Genomic DNA, 22,380 nt, shown 5'->3' on the forward strand with positions numbered 1-22,380 from the left:
GAAACTGCAGCCCAACAAGAGAGTCAGTCCTTTAGAGAGGGGGAGGGAAGAAAGTTACTAAATATTTAGGGCAGCGCAGTGGTTAGCACCGCAGCCTCACAGCTCCAGGGATCCGGGTTCGATTCTGGGTACTGCCTGTGCGGAGTTTGCAAGTTCTCCCTTTGACCACGTGGGCTTTCGCCGGGTGTTCCGGTTTCCTCCCACAGCCAAAGACGTGCAGGTTGATGGGTAAATTGGCCATTGTAAATTGCCCCTAGTGTAGGTAGGTGGTAGGGAATATGGGATTACTGTAGGGTTAGTATAAATGGGTGGTTGTTGGTCGGCACAGACTCAGTGGGCCGAAGGGCCTGTTTCAGTGCTGTTTAAATAAATAAATAAATAAATTAGGGTGCATGGGTAACAAGCTCATCAATGCCACTAGCAGTTCATTTAATTCTTGTGCCAACAATGTGTGAACATGTCCATCTTTGTTTTATAAATTTAGATCCCTGAATGGATCAAATAAAAAACGGTATTCACAAAAAAAAAATTGCAATTCCACAAAGGAGTGGCTATCAAAGTTTGATGCCAAACTCTGATGCAGAGCAAACAACTGTGAAGAATGCAAGAGACCACAGGAGGACATAAGCAGGCTAGGAAGATGGCCAGATGCAGTTAATAACCAAAATGAGGCTGTATATTTTAGAACCAAGAATAAAAAAAGTGAAGATATATTTGAAATGGTACATTTCTCTATTAAGCAGACAAGCAAACGTGTGGAGACACACAAATCCTTAACTGGCAGAGAGATAAAAACCATTTAGAAGGCAAATGAGCATTTTAGATCTTACACAGAGAAAGATTGCACGTTAAAACAGATTGAAAAAGGCAGAGAAAGGTGAGGCTCACTAATGCAGTTACCATTCTAGCTGATTCAAACAGCAGAAATGACCAGAGGCTCAGGATTCTTGTGAAGGAGAGGAAAAGGTATTGTATCCTCGTGGTTTACATACTGCAGTAGAAAGTGGCAAGATGCAAAACTGAATTTTCAAAAGTTAAGTAATTTGTGGGCTATCAGAAAAAAAATAACCATTAAACTCAACAGGTTCATGAATGTCCATCAGGCAAGGGAATCTGCTACCACTACCTGATCTGGCCTGCATTTGTCTCTAGCTCCGCACTGCACATCTATCTCGGGGCACCTAGGGTTAACCAATAAATGCTGCCTTGCCATATTGTCCACATCCCGAGGATAGCAAAAAAAGCAGCCAAGTGCAAATGTGTGGTTGTTCTTCCATCAGTTATTGCATAAACTGGAGTAGGGGGAAGAAAATTGATGGTTATTTTATAGCACAAAAATGTGGATGTATAATTCTAGTACTGGATTAGGGTTTCTAATGCAGCAGAGCCAACCACAGGAAGATTATTATGTGCACTGCGCACTGAAGTAGTCTGCGTCGGAGTCTAGCCCATAGAGACCAACACCTGGCATTAAATGTGAAAAAATGGAAAGCAGTGCACTCAAGTCACTCTCCTAAAACAGGAACAATTTTTAAGTTACTTGTCAGACCTAATATTTACAATTTAAAAAATTCTCTGTGCTGCATATATAAAGCAGACAAGTATTTTGTCCAACCTGATTATTCCTAAAATGTACAGAGTACATCTTTCTATGACTCAGTTATGGCTTATTCACCAAATCCTCTCAGCAGTATATGGCTGTTTTTATCTGCCAGTTAAGGATTTATGCGTCTCCACACCTTTGCTTGTCAGCTGTGTACATCAAGTGTTTTTATTATTTGCTTCTTCAGTTATGTTGGGGTAGGCATGTGTACATTGTTTGAAATGTTCATAACAGTTGAGTGGCTCAACATACCCATGCTGAACCAAACAGATCCACAGGAACAACTTGCATTTATCTAGTGCCTTGGACATAGACAAAACCCAGTGCTGTATGACAGGAACAGGGAAATAGATAATAAGAAAAGGGTACCAAGCAGGGGTCATAAAACTTGGTTGAAAAGATGGATTTTGTGAAAGTTTTTGAAGTAGAGATAGAAGTGGAAAGGTTCAGTGTGGAATTTGAAAATGCAACCACTACAGCTGTCGGCTCTCTGACCAATGGTAGAGTGAGTGGGGTGCACAAAGGCCAGAGTCAGGCGACTAAAGAATGCAGGAGGGGATACTGGACTGGAGGGGGTACAGAAATAGGGAGGATTAGCCAGTGTAGAGATTTGAAGACAAAGGTGGGGATTTAAATTTATTGCTTTGAAAATGACAGGCAGACAGTGCAGACCAGAGAGGACAGAAGTGTTTGCAAGTTTTTTTTTAAATTATTCATTCAGGGGATGTGGGTGTCACTGTTATGCCAGCATTTATTACCAATCCCTAATTACCACTGCAGTCCTTGGGGTGTACGTACACCCACAGTGCTGTTAGGAAGGGAGTTCCAGGATTTCGACCCAATGGCAGTGAAAGAACAGTGATATAGTTCCAAGTCAGGATGGGTGTGTGGCTTGGAGGGGAAATTACAGGTGGTGGTGTTCTCATGTGCCTGCTGCCCTTGTCCTTCTAGGTGGTAGAGATTGCGAGTTTGGAAGGTGCTGTTGAAGGAGGCTTGATGAGTTGCTGCAGTGCTTCTTGTAGATGGCACACACTGCTGCCAAGTGCGTTGGTAGTCGAGGAAGTGAATGTGGAAGGTGGTGGATGGGGTGCCAATCAAGCGGGCTGCTTTGTTCTGGATGGCGTCCAGCTGACTTGAGAGTTGTTGGAGCTGCACCCATCCAGGCAAGTGGAGATTAATCCATCACACTCCTGACTTGTGCCTTCTCGATGGCGAACAGGCTTTGGAGAGTCAGGAGGCGAGTTACTTGCCACAGAATTCCCAGCCTCTGACCTGCTCTTGTAGCCACAGCATTTTTGTGGCTCGTCCAGTTCAGTTTCTGGTCAATGGTGACCCCTAGGATGTTGATAGTGGGGAATTCAGTGATGCTGCCTGCACTTGCATGGCACAGATGTTACTTGCCACTTATCAACCCAACACTGAATGTTGTCCAGGTCTTGCTTCTTATGGACACAGGCTGCTTCAGTATCTGAGTCGTCGTGCCTGGTGCTGCACATTGCATAATCAGAAAATATCCCCACTTCTGACCTTATGATGGAGGGAAGGTCATTGATGAAGCAGCTGAAGATGGTTGGTCCTAGGACATTACCCTGAGGAGCTCCTGCAGTGATGTCCTGGGACCGAGATGATTGACCTCCAACAATCACTACCATCTTCCTTTGTGCTAGGTACGACTCCAACCAGTGGAGAGTTTTCCCCGATTCCCACTGACTCCAGTTTTGCTAGGGTTCCTTGATGCCATACTCAGTCAAATGCTGCCGATGTCAAGGGCAGTCACTCTCACCTCACCTCTGATGTCAGCTCTTTTGTATATGTTTGGACCAAGGCTGTAATGAGGTCAGGAGCTGAGTGGCCCTGGTGGAACCCAATCTAAGCACCACCGAGCAGGTTATTCCTGCTTCTTGGGTGCACGCGTGGCTGAGATTGAGTTTATTGAGTTCCCAGGTTCAATTCCTGTTTTGTGCTAAATTAGCTGATCTCAAGCAGACAATGTGGGCTATTGCGTAAGAACTAGGAGCAGGAGTAGGCCATTCGGCCCCTCAAGCCTGCCCCACCATTCAATAAGATCATGGCTGATCTGCCCCAGACCTCAATTCCTCTTTTGTGCCAGTTCCTCATAGCCCTGAACTCTGATATTTCAAAAATCTATCTCATTCATAAAAGGACACTAAAGCCAAGTGTAAGAATTAAAGAGAGAGAAAAAACAAATTAAAAATCACAGAACTTTGTTAATCAGATCTTCAGTGGTTGCATCACAGCAGCAATGGTTATACCACCAATGGAATTAAAGCATACTACTTCAAGGAAACAATATTTGTTGTTATATATAGGTTTTGCAACAAATGACTGATTTAAGCAGTAAAATGGATACTACCTATAAGTTGAAGTTTTGAACAAATTATTAAATCCTAGGATTTCAGTCAAGTGCAATAGTTGGTAAACAAAATTTTCATATGGTCATTTGAACTTCAGAAAACATTCAGTAGTATAATAGCAGATTTTATCTTCCCAAAATCAAATTGTGCCTCAAGGAGAGCACTTTGGGTAATAAACAGCGTGAAATACAGGGGTTAAAGGAATACAGGTGGTGGATGAATTTGAGTGTTACACAAGTACTGTATTGTCAAAGTACTTTAATGTGCTTTCAATGTAATTTTGCCTTTTGCAACTTGGAGGGAGAAGTTTGGATCATGCATTACATAAAAGTGTGATTTTATAACAGAAAAGATCAAGAAAATTTTATCCACTTGTTTTTTATTCATTTATGGGATGCGAGCGTTGCTGGCCAGGCCAGCATTTATTGATGTGTTGCTGCAGTGAATCTTGCAGATGGTACACACTGCTGCCACCGTGCGACGGTGGTGGAGGGAGTGAATGTTTGTAGATGGGGTGCCAATCAAGCAGGCTGCTTGACCTGTAGGGTGTCGAGCTTCTTGAATGTTGTTGGAGCTGCACCCATCCAGGCAAGTGGAGAGTATTCCATCACACTCCTGACATGTGCCTTGTAGATGGTGGACAGCCCTTAGGGAGTCAGGAGGTGAGTTACTCGCCACAGGATTCCTAGCCTCTGACCTGCTCTTGTAGCCACGGTATTTATATGGCTATTCCAGTTCAGTTTCTGGTCAATGGTAACCCCCAGGATGTTGATAGTGGGGAATTCAGCGATCGTAATGCCACTGAATGTCAAGGGGTGTTGGTTGGATTTTCTATTGTTGGAGATGGTCATGGCCTTGCATTTGTGTGGCACGAATGTTACTTGCCACTTATCAGCCCAAGCCTGGATATTGTCCAGGTGTTGCTGCACTTCTATACGGACTGCTCCAGTATCTGAGGAGTCACGAATGGTGCTGAACATTGCACAATCAGCAGCAACCATCCCCACTTCTGACCATATGACTGAAGGAAGGTTATTAATGAAGCAGCTGAAGATGGTTGGGCCTAGGATACTACCTTGAGGAACTCCTGCAGTGATGTCCCGAGGCTGAGATGATTGACCTCCAACAACCACAACCTTCTTCCTTGGTGCTAGGTACGACTCCAACCTGCTGCTACCATTTTTAAAAATGATAAATTGTGGTCAGGTGTTTTAAATTTTGTAGATAATTTGCATTTTTAAAATTATCTTGCTCCAGTGTCACTAGAACTTGATGCTGGGACTTTCCAACCAGGTATCTATAAATAGAATGCTCCATTCTTACAAAGTTTCAGCCTCATTAGTGCTCAATCTAAATTTGATCAACCTAAAGCATATATCCACAACAGGGCTACCGAATAAAGTAGACTTGTCAATTCTATTGCTTTTATTTTTGAGAGAAGTAACAGCCATTCAAGAACTACTTTACATAACGATCAGCAGCAAGCAATGTGAGTCAGCATTTACAGAACTGTCAAATTCTCACTGCAAAAGTTGAAATAAGAAGCTGCCAGCAACACAAACCTACATGCTTTGGATTGCTGGCATATCCTTGTCTCACATTTCAGAATAAAAAAAGAGAATCTATCCCACTAAAATGGACCAAGCAACCCACAATGAGAAATGATAGGTCAAAATGTAAATTGAGATCTTAAAGATCTTTATTTACTTATATGCACACATTATATGGATAAAAAATATATACATATACACCCACTTCCTCTAGATCAGGATAGTAGAATGCTTAGAAGTAGGTGAACAAAGCATGGCAGCATAATCACATTTCCCATGTATTCCTTAAACTAAGACTGAAATTAATTAAGCAAACGGCAAAACAGACACAGATATCTTTTGGCCAGCTTTTTTTTTGGAATTTATCCAAAATAAAAAATCAATTCAGGATAAAGTTCACCAAGTAACTGTTCAAACTGATTCAACCTACTGCAATAAAAGAAATGCTATAAGCATTTGCGCGATGCCAATATCATCACCCTCTATAAAAACAAAGGTGACCGCGGTGACTGCAACAACTACCGTGGAATCTCCCTGCTCAGCATAGTGGGGAAAGTCTTTGCTCGAGTCGCTCTGAACAGCCTCCAGAAGCTGGCCGAGTGCGTCTACCCTGAGGCACAGTGTGGCTTTCGTGCAGAGAGATCGACCGTTGACATGCTGTTCTCCCTTCGTCAGATACAGGAGAAATGCCACAAACAACAGATGCCCCTCTACATTGCTTTCATTGATCTCACCAAAGCCTTTGACCTCGTCAGCAGACGTGGTCTCTTCAGACTACTAGAAAAGATCGGATGCCCACCAAAGCTACTAAGTATCATCACCTCATTCCATGACAATATGAAAGGCACAATTCAACATGGTGGCTCCTCATCAGAGCCCTTTCCTATCCTGAGTGGCGTGAAACAGGGCTATGCTCTCGCACCCACACTTTTTGGGATTTTCTTCTCCCTGCTGCTTTCACATGCGTTCAAGTTCTCTGAAGAAGGAATTTTCCTCCACACAAGATCAGGGGGCAGGTTGTTCAACCTTGCCCGTCTCAGAGCGAAGTCCAAAGTACGGAAAGTCCTCATCAGGGAACTCCTCTTTGCTGACGATGCTGCATTAACATCTCACACTGAAGAGTGCCTGCAGAGTCCCATCGACAGGATTGCGGCTGCCTGCAATGAATTTGGCCTAACCATCAGCCTCAAGAAAATGAACATCATGGGGCAGGACGTCAGTAATGCTCCATCCATCAATATTGGCAACCACGCTCTGGAAGTGGTTCAAGAATTCACCTACCTAGGCTCAACTATCACCAGTAACCTGTCTCTAGATGCAGAAATCAACAAGCGCATGGGTAAGGCTTCCACTGCTATGTCCAGACTGGCCAAGAGAGTGTGGGAAAATGGCGCACTGACATGGAACACAAAAGTCCGAGTGTATCAGGCCTCTGTCCTCAGTATCTTGCTCTATGGCAGCTAGGCCTGGACAACGTATGCCAGCCAAGAGCGACGTCTCAATTCATTCCATCTTCGCTGCCTCCGGAGAATACTTGGCATCAGGTGGCTGGACCGTATCTCCAACACAGAAGTCCTCGAGGTGGCCAACATCCCCAGCTTGTACACACTACTGAGTCAGCGGCGCTTGAGATGGCTTGGCCATGTGAGCCGCATGGAAGATGGCAGGATCCCCAAAGACACATTGTACAGCGAGCTCGCCACTGGTATCAGACCCATCGGCCGTCCACGTCTCCGCTTTAAAGACGTCTGCAAACGCGACATGAAATCCTGTGACATTGATCACAAGTCGTGGGAGTCAGTTGCCAGTGTTCGCCAGAGCTGGCGGGCAGCCATAAAGACAGGGCTAAAATGTGGAGAGTCGAAGAGACTTAGTAGTTGGCAGGAAAAAAGACAGAGGCGCAAGGGGAGAGCCAACTGTGAAACAGCCCCGACAATCAAATTTCTCTGCAGCACCTGTGGAAGAGCCTGTCACTCTAGAATTGGCCTTTATAGCCATTCCAGGCGCTGCTTCACAAACCACTGACCACCTCCAGGCGCGTATCCATTGTCTCTCGAGATAAGGAGGCCCAAAAGAAGAAGAAAGAAATAAGCAGGAGCAACTCAGATTTTTGAAATTAATGATACTTATACCAGAACACTATTACCTGGTTTCTTTGGCTCAGATTAAAAGAATACCGAAGCATTGTGGACAAAAATCAATGGATTCTTATGTAGATTAAATGACTGTCTTTCATTAGCCTACTTTACACCACACTAAATGTTTCTGCAGACAATTTCCTAACACTATTAAGTGCTAAGAGTTCATTCTGATCAGTCAGGAGTTAAAAATGCACACTCCCACTTCCAAAGCAGATTTCAGTTGAGCTACAAAACGTAATGGGAGGCTCAATGGATTTAATAATGCTACATTGTTCTCTCCATTAATTTGGCTTTAGTACACACTCAGCATTTAGCTTTATGCTTGTAATTTTATACTATCTGGATACAAAATGTCTTAAGACCCTTTTACCTATACACACTCCTCACATGGCACAGTGCTACAACATATTCAATATACAACAAGCTGCATTTCTCTGCATGCTAAATACCTGATTCCTACCAAGGAAGAAAGTGGGGCGTCAGGGAAGGGGAGGTAGACGGGAGAAGGCATTACTCGAGCACATCTCAACAACCAATTAAATAGCTGTATTGACAAAAACTAGGCAGTTGAACTTAATAAACAGTTCGACCCATTCCCCGCACCTCTACCCTCACCCCTTCCCCTCCCTCCCAGAACCGTGACAGGGTTCCCCTTGTCCTCACTTTTCATCCCACCAGCCTCCATATCCAAAGAATCATCCTCCACCATTTTCGCCACCTCCAGCGTGATGCCACTACCAGTCGCATCTTCCCCTCCCTTCCCCTGTCAGCATTCCGAAGGGATCGTTCCCTCCGCGACACCCTGGTCCACTCCTCCATTACCCCCACCACCTCGTCCCCGTCCCAGGGCACCTTCCCTTGCAATCGCAGGAGGTGTAATACCTGCCCATTTACCTCCTCTCTCCTCACTATCCCAGGCCCCAAACACTCCTTTCAGGTGAAGCAGCGATTTACTTGTACTTCTTTCAATGTAGTATACTGTATTCGCTGCTCACAGTGTGGTCTCCTCTACATTGGGGAGACCAAGCGCAGACTGGGTGACCGCTTTGCGGAACATCTCCACTCAGTCCGCAAGCAGGACCCTGAGCTTCCGGTTGCTTGCCATTTCAACACTCCCCCCTGCTCTCATGCTCACATCTCTGTCCTGGGATTGCTGCAGTGTTCCAGTGAACATCAACGCAAGCTCGAGGAACAGCATCTCATCTACCGATTAGGCACACTACAGCCTGCCGGACTGAACATTGAGTTCAATAATTTCAGAGCATGACAGCCCCCCATTTTACTTTCATTTTTAGTCATTTTTAGTTATTTTTTCTTCCTTTTTTTTTACATTCTTTTTTTACAATCTTTTTTTGCATTTATTTCATTTCATCTTAGTTTGTTCAGTTTGCTTACCCACTGTTTTTTTCAGGTTGTTTTTCTTCAGGTTTGCACTTGCTGATGTTCAATATTCAGTATATTCACACCTAATCTGTACTAATGCATTGTCTTTCAACACACCATTAACATATTGTTTGCCTTTGCTCCGTGACCTTTTGGTCAGCTATGTGGCCTGGTCCAATCTGCACCTTCTCCTTTGTTATCTCTTGCCCAACCCCCACCTCACTTGTTTATAATCTGTGACTTTTCTAATATTTGTCAGTTCCGAAGAAGGGTCACTGACCCGAAACGTTAACTCTGCTTCTCTTTCCACAGATGCTGCCAGACCTGCTGAGTGAATCCAGCATTTCTTGTTTTTGTTTCAGATTTCCAGCATCCGCAGTATTTTGCTTTTATTTAATAAACAGTTCCCCCAACCCCAAGTTATATGCAGTTTTAATACTGCCTCGTCAAATATCAACATTTAGTTTCCTACTGCTGCAATTGTACAAGACCATTGACCATAAGAGTTGCGGAAACTTGCAAAGGTAAATAAAATTGAACAACAGAGTTTACATTAGCAGAATCTGAGAAAATGTTACAAGTGGATCCATTCCAGATTTTTTTTCTAAAATGCTATGATCCAATTAAGTTTTTACAAAATACATTTCTTTTGCTCTCTGCATGAATAAAGTTTCAAAAAAAAAAATTGCAGTGACAGTATGAATTTTATTTTTAAATCACAAATTTTCCAGAAAGCAAAAATATTGGAGTTTCTTCATCATTCTAATGAAACTACCTTACTGCCAAATTTATGAATATAAGACAATCTTGTATGTTTTGAGAAAGAGTAAGAGAATCACTTATTTAAAAGAAATTACAAATTGACAAACAGCAACACAGATTAACTGTCTCTTTCCATTTCCTGCTTCAAAAAACATCTCCAAATCTGATCATTGCTCTGCAGACAGAATGTTTAATTCAAGTACACTGTACTCACCCCCTTGCTGGATCCAACGTGATTGCCCTGGGCTGGTCCAGGTCTTGCCAAAATAATACTTTACGCAATGATCCATCTAAATGAGCAACTTCAATCCGATTAGTTTCCGAGTCTGTCCAATACAACTTTTTCCCCAGCCAATCACAAGCCAGTCCATCAGGTGATACAAGCCCTGATATCACCACATTCTGAGTGTTCCCTGTCTGGTTTAGAAAAATCAGTTTGATCGCTTCTTCACTCACATCAGTCCAGTATACAAGATCCTCTGAAAATAGAAAATCCACTGCAGCTGCATCTTCTAAACCAGCTACAACAATTGTGGCGTTCATCTTGCTACCAGCAGCATCCACCAACCTCAAGTCTCGCCGATTTGCAAATAATAACAGTGGTGCACCTATATACATAGAGAAATAAAGTTATTGACAACCGTCAGTAAAACATCACTTGCTCAAGCAAAAGAAAACATATCACTAGCACAATGAAACAACAACTTACTCCAGCAAGCAATTATTTCATCTCAATCCCACACACATCTTGTAGTAAATATAAAATTAACATGCATATTGTTTGGAGAGTAACCTGGGGAAAAACAGACAATGCTAAGCTTTTTGTATAGTCAGTTAGGAGTCGTAAAATTAACAAAACTCTCAAAATGGAGTCCAGTGATCGGTGTCAGCACTCATCACATACAGTGTATCAAGTGCAAACTGGAAATTTTTGCACAAAGTAAAAATTAACCATAGATTCCCAAACACACTCAAGTTGTTTGTACAGGAAGCATTCTGATCTATGTACCTTTGTGCTTATAAACAGAATATTCCAAATGCCATAAAATATCATGAGACCTCGGTTTTTGTTCACAAGCATGCAGGAATGATGACAACAATGCAGGCTACACCTCAACTTTAGTGATTTTCTGAGTTCTTTGGTGAAGTTGTCTTTTTATCATGACAAACCATTGTTCTTGAATCGCCAATTGTAGCAGCTTGGGAAAAAACATACGCAAACCTCACTTATATCCTTCCTTTCATCATTGTTGGATCAGATGCATACAGCAGTGTACAAGTTTGACAATTAATTAAATGAAGACCTTTCCCCTATTTCTGCACATAAGGACAACATTTGATGAATACAACACAAGAATAAATTAGCCCTTTTAAATCATAATTCCAGTTATATCAAAACTGTACTTCACCCTCTACAATTTTCCCCCAATTGATTCCTGTTGAACTGAAAGAGTCTTCTTGCTTTCAGTGCTGTAAACAACTTCTTACAAGGTAATGGTGTTACTGAAAAGAAGCAATGTGTAAAATTCAGTCTACACCATACTCAGCTATATGTTAAATGATGACGATTTCTACCAATCCTCAAATTATCAGAAGTGGGTGAAATGCGTACCTTGCAAATGTTTATAAATGTATAATTTCTTCTAACCTAATGTACATGTAATATTACCAAATTAATGCATTTGAAGACTTTTGCTATCAGGAGCAACCGAATGTGAAATGCAGTAATTGGTGTAAATTTCTTAATTTAATCATTACTAAAATACAATTTTCATTGCCTTTACCAACTTCATGAAGGTAAACATTGCATTTGTAGAGCAACAGTGAAAAATAGATTATGGCTACAATGTGTGACAATACAATTCCAGAGTGAGTTAATACTTATAGGGTCACAGAGTATTTACAGCACAGAAGGAGGCCAGTAGGCCGATCGAGTCCATGCCAGCTCTCCGTGGAGCAATCCAGTCAGACCCACTCCCCTGCTCAATTCCCGTGGCCCTACAAGTTTATCTCCCTCACGTGGCCATCCAATTTCCTTCTGAAGTCATTGATTGCCCATAAGTGTGGTGGAAGCGGAGACAGTGTGTTCCAGGTCATTACCACCTGCTGCATAAAAGTTTTCCCCATATTCCCCCTGCATCTCTTGTTCAAAACTATCAATCTGTGTCCCCTAGTCCATGGGAACAGTTTTTCCTTGTCTAACTTATCCAAGGCTGTCATAATCTTCTACACTTCAATTAACTCTCCCCTCAATCTCCTTTGCTCAGAGAGAACAAACCCAGCTTTTCCAACCTAACCATGTAACTAAAATCCCCCATCCCTGGAAACATTCTGGTAAATCTCCTCTGCACCTTCTCAAGGACCCTCATTCCTAAAAAGCTTGACCACCAGAAATGGACACAGTACTCTAGTTGGGGCCTAACCAGAGCTTTATAAAGGTTCAGCATAACTTCCCTGCTTTTGTACTCAACGCCTCTATTTATGAAGACCAAGATGCCATATGCTTTGCTAACAACTCTCTCAATATGTCCTGCCACCTTCAAAGATCAATGCACATGGAACCCCAGGCCCTGCACACTCTTTAGAACTATGCTATTAAGTATATATAGCCTCTCCCTATTCCTTCTGCTAAAATGCATCACCTCACATTTGTCTGTACTACACTAACATAATATAAACACAAGTTCACATGGGATATCAACCAAAAATTAGTAGTCATAAATCACAGACTGCCCCATACCTTTACAATTAGCTATGTAAAAATCAAAATACTTCAGTTTTGAGACTTTCCATGAGTAGCTTTTCAGATTTTATCATCAACAGCATTCCCTCCCCAATCAATAATGCACAATAATTTTTCAAAGTAACAGACAAGCTGTATCTGCATATTGCCAAAATTATACATTTTAAATCTCCATTCAGAATGCGTGGAATCCAAAATGAAAGGCAGTAAAACCACATCTCCACACCAGACTCTCCATTCCATTTAAATAGAAGAACTGCCTAATAGTTAATGAAAAAAAAAATAATTTTTACACAAGCATGATCCCAAAAACACCTGCTTACAGAGTCAATTTTGACATTATCAAGTGACTCAATGCATTAACAATTTAAATCAAATTTGCATAACATTTAAGTGTAAACAACATATTAAAAGGTAAAGTGGACAGAAACCTTGCCCATCTTTGGGGCCTAAACATCATCTTATTCTTACATCTGCAACTAAAACCAGGTACAAACTTGTACAGTATTTCATATTCAAAACTTGGGGTTTCCCCAAGGTTTACCATGTACTGTATATTACTTGCTTCTGAATGATAAAGTTTATACAAAATATTGTAAACCTCATTTTTTTTTTAATAATGTAGGAAACATTTTATTTCAAAATACCCTTTTTTGGGAAACTTAAATTAACGTTATTTCATCTTCCAGCAAGACTAATCCTGCCAATTTACCAGTACCCACCTGTCAGGAATCCTCATAGCTGTAATGCGAAATGAGGATGAGATATGGAGTTGTACTATTAATAAAAGTAATTTGTCTGTGGTATATGAAGTAACCAGATACAAGCTCCACTCAAATTACCCAGTAAACTATTTGTCATCTTCTGAAACAAGCCATTTCTTACTTTTGTCCTTAAGTCGCTTAAATCAAGAGCGCTTTACAGTACTATTACTACCTGTTGCATTTGGCTAGTCAACATATCCTCGTTACTTTAACGAACACAGAAGTATAAACAATTTGTTTATCAAAACAATTACGTCTTCAATCTGATTCTGTAGCTCCAGGTTTAAAAAAAAACTCAGGTTCTTTACATTTTTCTGACCGTTGACTGCATTTACAAATAAACCCCAATGCGTTGAAGAAACATTTAAGAAAAGTTCTAAAACTAATCAGATATTTCAAGCGATTTTCGTGCCCTGGGGTTATTCTTTTATTTGTCCTTACAAAAAGTGTTACGAAACAAATTAAAATAAACTGCTCTTTATAAATCAATTGGTGCTTCGAGTACAAAAATAGGGTCGTCCGTCTGTTTCATCGGTGCATCGCAACACTTGGATCAGTCGCGTTTCTTTAATGCTTCGTAAATAACCACAATATGGCAAACAGATGCTTAAACCATTACTTTTGCTGCAAAAAAGTTCCAGTAGATCCGTTCCTCCCTTTGAAGCACCCCGCGTTGCATTGCCAAGCATATTCCCCACACAAACTGGCAGCACTCCTCAGTCACAGAAATCTCTGCCTTCATTCTACCTAACCGCGGACACTCTGTCTCTCACACAGACACACACACACGAGACTACAACAGCAGAAAGCGCTGAACGACATTTTATTGGAGTTTGTAATTGAGCCACTTGACTTCCAACATAAATGATCATGCATACAAACCCAGCGCAAAACAAGAGACATTAACCCCCCCACCCGCTCCCCTCGCGGGCCCCTCACAACAGCATGCAAGGCCACTCTCTCCTTCTCTCACTTACCCTCCTTTTGCAGAAAGAGGGCCAAGCAATCTTTTAACTTTGACTCACCCCTTATCATTGAGCAAACGCTGCACAACAGCAAATTCCTCAGCGCGGTACCCATTTTCCCCTTCCTCTTCTTTTCCTTTTCTAGGTCGTCAAAGAAAGCTCAGCGTGGCGACACATCGGAGCACATAGTTACAATGTTACTTTGGGCAGCGCTGCAAAGTATCCCTGTCGCCAGCCATGGTTCTGCTGCCGCGCACTCTCTCTCTCACACACACACAATCTCCGCTCACCGTCGGCGCAAGCACACGACAACACTCGCCTCCTCTCCCTCCGCCACTAACACCCTCCTTTTTTGCTCTTTTTCCCAACGTACTATTTTATTTCGGCAAGCTCGCTATAATACAGAGACTTTTAGTTGTGTTTTCCCCCTCCCGGGTATGTAATATGATGCCTGTGTTTCTTTTCCCTCAGCTTCTAATACATCTCCTTAAGCGGGTTTGAAGCTCGCCTTCCTGGGGATTTCTTTTGCAGCGAGGAGCGGTGCTCTGCCTAAGAACAACATAACCATTTGACCTGGGCTGCGGCGCTACTTTTTTAATACTAGAGCATCAAGTATCCTTTGTGCATGGCTGCGCTTTCAGGTAGTGTGTGTAGAACATGTGGGAAGCAGGAGACGATGTGGAGTAAGGAGATGTTGATCCTGTCTTTTCAAATATTAATTAAAGAGAAATTATTGCAATTAAATCAATATTGGGGGAAAAAAGAGGAAACCACAAATTTGCAGGGAAATATCGCAGTCAAAAATACTAGTTAAAATGTTCTGGTGGAGAAACTGCAGCAAAATTGTATACTTAAAGAGTTCCGATTTTTTTCATGCTCAAAAATAAATGGATCTGTGCAAAATTAAATTCTGACGAAATACTTCTAGTTAGAATTAATTTCTTTTAATTCTTTTGGTTTGTTTCCTTAAAGGTTTGAGTGTGATACCGATTCCAAAAACCTCCTTCCACGAATATCCATTTTAATCTATTAAATAAAAACGGGAACTCGCCGTCAGGGCCCTTTAAAAAAACGAACAATTACAAAAGCGCTATTTAATATCTTTTGTTCCGGGGAATAAATATTATTGCGGTGCTGATTTAAAGGTATTATTGGGCCTGTCTATGAGGGAGCTGAATTATCGACTTAAGTCGAGATGATCATGAACTCGAGATAGTTCTACACCCATTCTGTATACCCATACTTCCAGCAGCCCTGGAAACCAATATCTTTAGCGCTCACTGCTTCAACAAAAATATTTAAAGAAAAGCAACAAAATAGTATGGATTACATTTTTTGTAAAAGTAATTCTTAAAATCTAAGAAGAATTAAGTTTAGATCCTATGAAATATATAGCAGATCTCCCATGGTGTTGCTCAAGGTGAGCTTGAAGAAACACTGCTTTACCCTACATAATGCACAATATATTAGGTTGCTGATATATTGTAACCAAGTTATTTGCTATAAATAACTTGAATTGTATTTTCATTACAAATGCTGTGGAAAATGTGATATTTTGGGGTTCAAATTATGTGATTATGCCCAAATGTATATGGAAGTTTTAAATCAGTGACCTTTATTATGATATGTACCTTGATGTGTACTCATCAATGTTTTGTATTTTTAAAAGTCCATTAATAAGAGAGGCTTATTCAGTCTTGGAGCAAGTAAGGGAGGATTTTAAGGTCTGCACTACTGGGAGTGGTGGCTTGGGCGTCTGAGCTAGATGGTGATGTTTTGGAACCGTAGATAGGATACTGGGCACTGGGAGCATTGGGAAGGCTAGGCAGGCACTAAATGTCCCTGAACCTAACAAACATACAAATGCACATACGTACGAATTAGGAGCAGGAGTAGGCCACTCAGCCCCTCGAGCCTGCTTCGCCATTCAACAAGATCATGGCTGATCGGATTGTAACCTCAACTCCACATTACCGCCTACCCCTGATAACTTTTCACCCCCTTGCTTATTGTTACAAAAGTGCCTCTGTGTTTTGTTAAATATATTTTTTGAGAATTCATTTTTGAAAGATTGAAGTAATGAAAAACTTTGGGTTTTCAAAAGGGGGGAGTCATGTAAAGGCCACTTGACTTTAAAAACAATGCCTGGAAATATTTTTTAAAAGTGACACTGAGAGGACTTGTGAGGAAAACAGGCCTTTCCAGGAAACCACCTGAATTCCAGCTCAATAAACAACAGAGAACCTTGGACACATAGAGAAGTTGTTTACAAGGAAGTGACAGGTCGAGATTGATGGAGGTCAAAAGGTTGACCTCCTGTTCTTGGTTTCGCTTTTGAATTGTTTTGAGTTGGGGTTGAACTGTATAAAAAGAGAGAGAACTTCCAAGGAGAGAAGAGAATTCCCAAGGAAGAAGAGAAGACCACAACCCAGCTCAGCTTTCCAGCACCTCTCTAAAAGATGCTGAGAAGTCCGTTGTGTCAATTCATCTCCTCTCTTGTCTTTGAAGAAAAGCCTGCTAAATTAATTCGCAACGCCACCTGAAAAGAACTGTTCTAAACAAGATCCCAGTGACCCATCTACATGTACACGGAGGCCAGCCTGTATACTAGTTTTGGAACACAACATATCTCATCTGCTGTTTCTTCAAGAATGAGCAAGTATTCAGCCTGTTTTTTTGTTTGTAATAGGGCTCTGAAACAGAAATCCCTTTATTTTTCCAGTTAATCGGTGTATGTGTGTGTGAGTGTGAGGGGCTAAGGTAAAAGGGGAACTTTAACACTTCAATCTGTGTGTTTATGCTTTACTTCATTGCTGGTTAAGACTTGTTTTATAATAAACTGATAATTTTGTTGTTTATTTAACGAAAACTGGTTAGTGTGTTTTATTCTGGGAAAAATAAAGTGTATGATTGACCGTATCAGTAAGTGGGAAAAAATAAATATATATTGTGGCCTGTGGAGAAGTGGGACTAGAATGATCAGTGCACTCCTCCTGCCTCGATCATAACATAATCAAGAATCTATTTACCTCTACCTTAAAAATATTCAAAGACTGTGCTTCCACTGACTTTTGAGGAAGAGAGTTCCAAAGACTCACAACCCTCTTAGAGAAAAAAAATTCCCATCTCTGTCTTAAATGGGTGACCCCTTATTTTTAAACAGTGACCCCTAGTTCTAGATTTTCCCACAAGGGGAGACATCCTTTCCACATCCACCCAGTCAAGACCCCTCAGGATCTGACATGTTTCAATCAAGTTGCCTCTTACTCTTCTAAATTCCAGCGGTTACAAGCCTAGTCGGTCCAATCTTTCCTCGTAAGATAACCTACCCATTTCAGGTGTTAGTCTAGTAAACCTTCTCTGAACTGCTTCCAACGCATTTGCATCCTTCCTTAAGTAAGGAGACCAATACTGTACGCAGTACTCCAGATGTGGTCTCACCAATGCCCTGTATAGCTGAAGCATAACCTCCCTACTTTTGTATTCAATTTCTCTCACAATAAGTGATAGCATTCTATTAGCTTTCCTGCATACTAACCTTTTGTGATTCATGCACTAGGACACCCAGATCCCTCTGCATCTCAGAGCTCTGAAATCTCTCACCATTTAGATAATATGCTTCTTTTTTATTCTTTTTGCCACAATGGACACTTTCACATTTTCCCACATTATATTCCATTTGCCAGATCTTTTCCCACTCACTTAACCTATTGATATCCCTTTGTAGCCTCCTTATGTCCTCTTCATAACTTATTTTCCTACCTATCTTTGTGTCATCAGCAAATTTAGCAACCATGCCTTCAGTCCCTTCATCCAAGTAATTTATGTAAATTGTAAAATGTTGAGGCCCCAGGACTGATCCCTGTGGTATATCACTCACTGCATCTTGCCAACCAGAAAATGATCCATTTATGCCTACTCTGTTTCCTGTTAGCTAGCCAACCTTCTATCCATGCCAATATATTACCCCCTACACCATGAGCTTTTATTTTCTGCAATAACCTTTCACGTGGCATTTTATCAAATGCCTTCTGGAAATCTAAGTACAGTACATCCTCCGATTCCCCTTTATCGACAGCACATGTTATTTCTTCAAAGAACTCCAATGAATTGGTTAAACATGATTTCCCTTTCACATGTTGACTCTGCCTGAACACCTTGAATTTTTCTAAGTGCCCTACTATAAAGTCTTTAATAATAGCTTCGAACATTTTCCCTATGACAGATGTTAAGCTAACTGGCCTGTAGTTTCCGGCTTTCTGTCTCCCTTTTTGAACAAAGGAGTTACATTCGCTATTTTCCAATCTAAAGGAACATTCCGCGAATCTAGGGAATTTTGGAAAACTAAAAGCAATGCATCAACTATCTCACTAGCCACTTCTTTTAAGACCCTAGGCTGAAATCCATCAGGACCCGGGGACTTGTCAGCCTGCAGCTCCAACAATTTGCACAGTGCTCAATTTACACAAGGTAATTTAAACTCTCAAACCCCATCTGCATGTCGCCAGGTGGGAGCAGAGTCTCAGATGGCGGAAGTGTGTTGCAGGAGGAGTTTTTTTATTTAAAATTATCTGCTTAACCTCTTCCCTCCCCCGTCCCCCACATTCGCCTTCCCCTGTCCCCACGTTCGCCCTCCCTGTGTCCCGCTATTTTCCCCACTCCCATTTGTCCCATTCACCATCCACATCCACCCTCATTCTCCCTCCTCATGCCCCCTACCAATCGCCCTTCTTAGCCCTTGCTGTGACACCACCATCCCCTCTCCATTTGCCTTCCACTATGATTTTGTAAATTGGTCATACTCTCACTGGAAAAGAGAAAATTGAGAGGTAATACTGTTGCTGTCTTAGGATTCTAAAGGAACTAGATACAGTAGACCATGATAAACTGCTTAACATTGTCCAGAAAAGTAGAATCAGAGGACATGCTCTGCACTTGAAGTGGGCAAGTTCAAAACTAAGCTGGAGAAAAATTATTTTAGTGTGCTGGTGGTCTATCTATAGAACAGGCTCCCAAGGGAGATGGTGGAAGCAGGTAGCATTGATTAATTCAAATGCAAATTATATGGATTCTTTCAGAAAATAATATTTTGGGTTACAGTATATGAGTAATTTGAGACAAAGACATATGGTAAGGGTAGCATGTTTGGGGCGATTAGGTGACTTGGACCTCTGGTACCCAAAGCTTTCCACCACCAGGGATTTATTCACCTCATATCTGGGTCTGTTGCAGACTAATTGATGGAGATTGTTTGTATGATTCGTCAGCAATTCCATTATCATTGTATTATGTGACCTCCAGAATGCTAGATGGCAAGCCAGGTGGACCTTGGTCTTCTTTTGTTGCACAATTACTATATTCCTATATAACAATATGTTTGTTCATGATTGCATTGTTTGAACTGTACAGATTATTTATTAAATGTAATGGCTCTCATATTAAGATATATAATATTTTGGGGAGTATTTTTATCAATGAAATTTGTTTCCTAATTCAGCCATTCCCTCGGGTCAACTGGTATGATAAATGCAGCAATGAGCCAATCCCATCTGTCATAATGCTACATGCTGCCTGAGAAACAAGATTCAGCTGTGGTCTGTTGAGCCCATCCACAGAATAGCAACCTTGGAAGACTAATGAAGCTCTGAATTAATTTTTTTCTAAATCACACATTTCTATTTGGCAGATTGGTGCTTGGGGAAACAGAACAACAGAAATTCTCGCTCCAAAATATTACTTATATTAGGTAATATAGTTAAAGATCACCAGACCATTTTGGAAGAACAGTGACTTGTCTTCAATTGCTATTCTTTAATGATCATTGAAGTTGTTCTGTCGGAGAGTTTGCTTACTTTTATTTCAGTTTCACCAACTGCATTATAAAATCTGAATCCAAATATCTTTAATTCTTCCAAACCTACAAACTTTGCATGTGACTTAGTGATTCAGTTGTTATCTAGTCAGAAAGGACACCAACAAATATACATACACATAGCTTTTCACTGAAATTTAATAACATTGTAACTATCTTTGTGAACATAAGATCCCAACATTAATTTTGTGATTTTATATACAAGTATTTTTAAGTGATACACATCAACCCTGCAAAAACACACACGAAAGAATGCTTCCTGACATTGCTTTCTGAATCAAACTTCTTAGGATCTACCACAATATAATTTTACCACCCTTATCTTAAGATCTTCTGTTTATAGCTTTATGTTCTTTTTGAAAATTTAGGATAAACTTCTGCATCAGCAATGTAATGTCATTTTCTTTTTTAAAGAAGTGGTACATGGTTTTGAATTGCAAAGAATTGTGGGTAAAATATTTTAGACTGCAGGATGCTTCTGACAGATTGAATGCTTTTATTTGTTAATTTTTAGCTGATTTCAAAATCCCACTGTACTTTACATGATTTTTTAAAAACTAATATTTTGTAGTTATTGTGTTGCTCTATTTTTTAATCTCTCAAGTTGAGCTGTGAAAATATTTAAATCAAAGTACATCTGCTGTACTAAGGAATATGCAGAATCTCTCTGCTATACATTATCTACTCACCAATTGTTGCTTGCACGCTCCTCTTAGTATAGTTGTTCCCATGCAATTGCATGAAGCTTGAACAATGTATTGTTTGCATAAGTCTTGAGGCATGATTTTGTCTTAAAAATAAATTCTTATGTAAAGATGATAAATTTAATTGATTGTACTTGGTTATATAAACCACTTCCATATGTAACATAATAAAAGCAAAATACTGCAGATGCTAATATCCATGTGTAACATTTTGGCTTTCAGATTGATTTATTTTCATTTATTTGTGTGTTTCACCACAATTCGGTCTCCTGATCTAACTATTAAAGATCAGGTCAGCAGAAGACATCATTTTGTGTGTGGGAGGGAATCCTCCAAAATATCAAGGGCAACAAGTGCTTCATTGTATTGATGCTGTGTACTCTTTTCTTTCTGACATTCCTTGGTACTAGAAGCACAATTGCATATATATAGTCTTTGACCTTTTTTTCTTGTCCAATAATACCACGGAGTGGAAGGACGGACAGTATATGAAGGTACATCATCTACTGGATGGGGTGAGCTTGATGCTGGTGGTGGTTGTAACCCTTTTTGTATGTTTTTTTATTCATTTCATGGGTTGTGGGCATCGTATATTTGTACACATGATTTATGGTGTGAGACTGATTTCCATTAGATTTCTGATTCTGTGACCCATTTAATGACATGTTGTCAGTCTCAATATTATATAATTGAGGAATTGCCAATACTGTTCATTTTTTTCATCAATAATGTTATATAAATGTTACAAGCTGTTCCTCCTTCTGTTACATAATTAGTAACAGCCTTGTAGGTTTAAGGGAGATTATTTTGTATTGGGAAGTTTTGGAACAGGTTTTCTCAATGTTTGGAGCGATAGCCTATTTTTGCCATTTCCTATCAAGTGGATCTCAAATATCTAAGCAGTCTTTGTGCTATTGAACTGTCTTCTGTGGAGGGAGAAATAAAACACAGCTTTAGCCAATTATAGTACACAGCCAGTTGCTGATGCCAGTCTCATTCCTTCTGCTTCTAGTACAACACTCCAGGATTGACCTTGACATCTGACAGTTGCTTTTCTAATCACAAAGAATATGTCTAGGGAATGGGTACACTTGTGACGATGTCCTTTTCTTGCTGTGGGGTCACAAAGTCTTTGTGGGCCCATCAATCATGGTCCTCATTTCGTCACTGCAAAGATATCATCGAGGCATGACAAGTGTGCAATAATGAAGCTGGGTGAAATCAACCTTTTGGCAATACCTTCAGTAGAAAAGTTGTGTTAAACCATTCAGCTGATCAATTTGTACCTTGTACTTAGGAAGTAACAGTGAAAAATATGAGAAAGACCTAGAAGTTATGTGCCACTGAAAAATTCTGGAATATTGTAGTGATTTCCAGTCATTTCTTGCAGAAAAATTCCTGGACATATATTGATACCCTCAGTTGCTAAATTTAAATTTTCCAGTGATCCTAGTTATGGCAGAGTTATAATAGATGAGCATGGTTCTCATGTTTTTTCTATTTGTAAATAGCTTCCTC

General features: G+C 40.6%; 1 protein-coding gene across 3 annotated transcripts in view; it reads right to left on the reverse strand.

Annotated features, from left to right (window-relative positions):
- lrp6 (low density lipoprotein receptor-related protein 6) overlaps positions 1-14,587 on the reverse strand; it is a 207,266-nt gene extending 192,679 nt beyond the window's left edge. For all 3 annotated transcript variants that reach the window (XM_068050639.1, XM_068050638.1, XM_068050637.1), the window contains exons 1-2: positions 14,347-14,587; positions 10,029-10,422 (exon numbers count right to left, since the gene is read on the reverse strand). In XM_068050639.1, coding sequence (XP_067906740.1) covers positions 10,029-10,422; positions 14,347-14,401 — 449 coding nt within the window. In that variant the 5' untranslated portion in view covers positions 14,402-14,587. The remainder of the gene's footprint in view (positions 1-10,028; positions 10,423-14,346) is intronic.
- Between the last annotated feature and the right edge of the window lie 7,793 nt (positions 14,588-22,380).

This window comes from Heterodontus francisci, chromosome 18 (genome assembly GCF_036365525.1).
Source record: "Heterodontus francisci isolate sHetFra1 chromosome 18, sHetFra1.hap1, whole genome shotgun sequence".
Classification (NCBI taxonomy): domain Eukaryota; kingdom Metazoa; phylum Chordata; class Chondrichthyes; order Heterodontiformes; family Heterodontidae; genus Heterodontus; species Heterodontus francisci.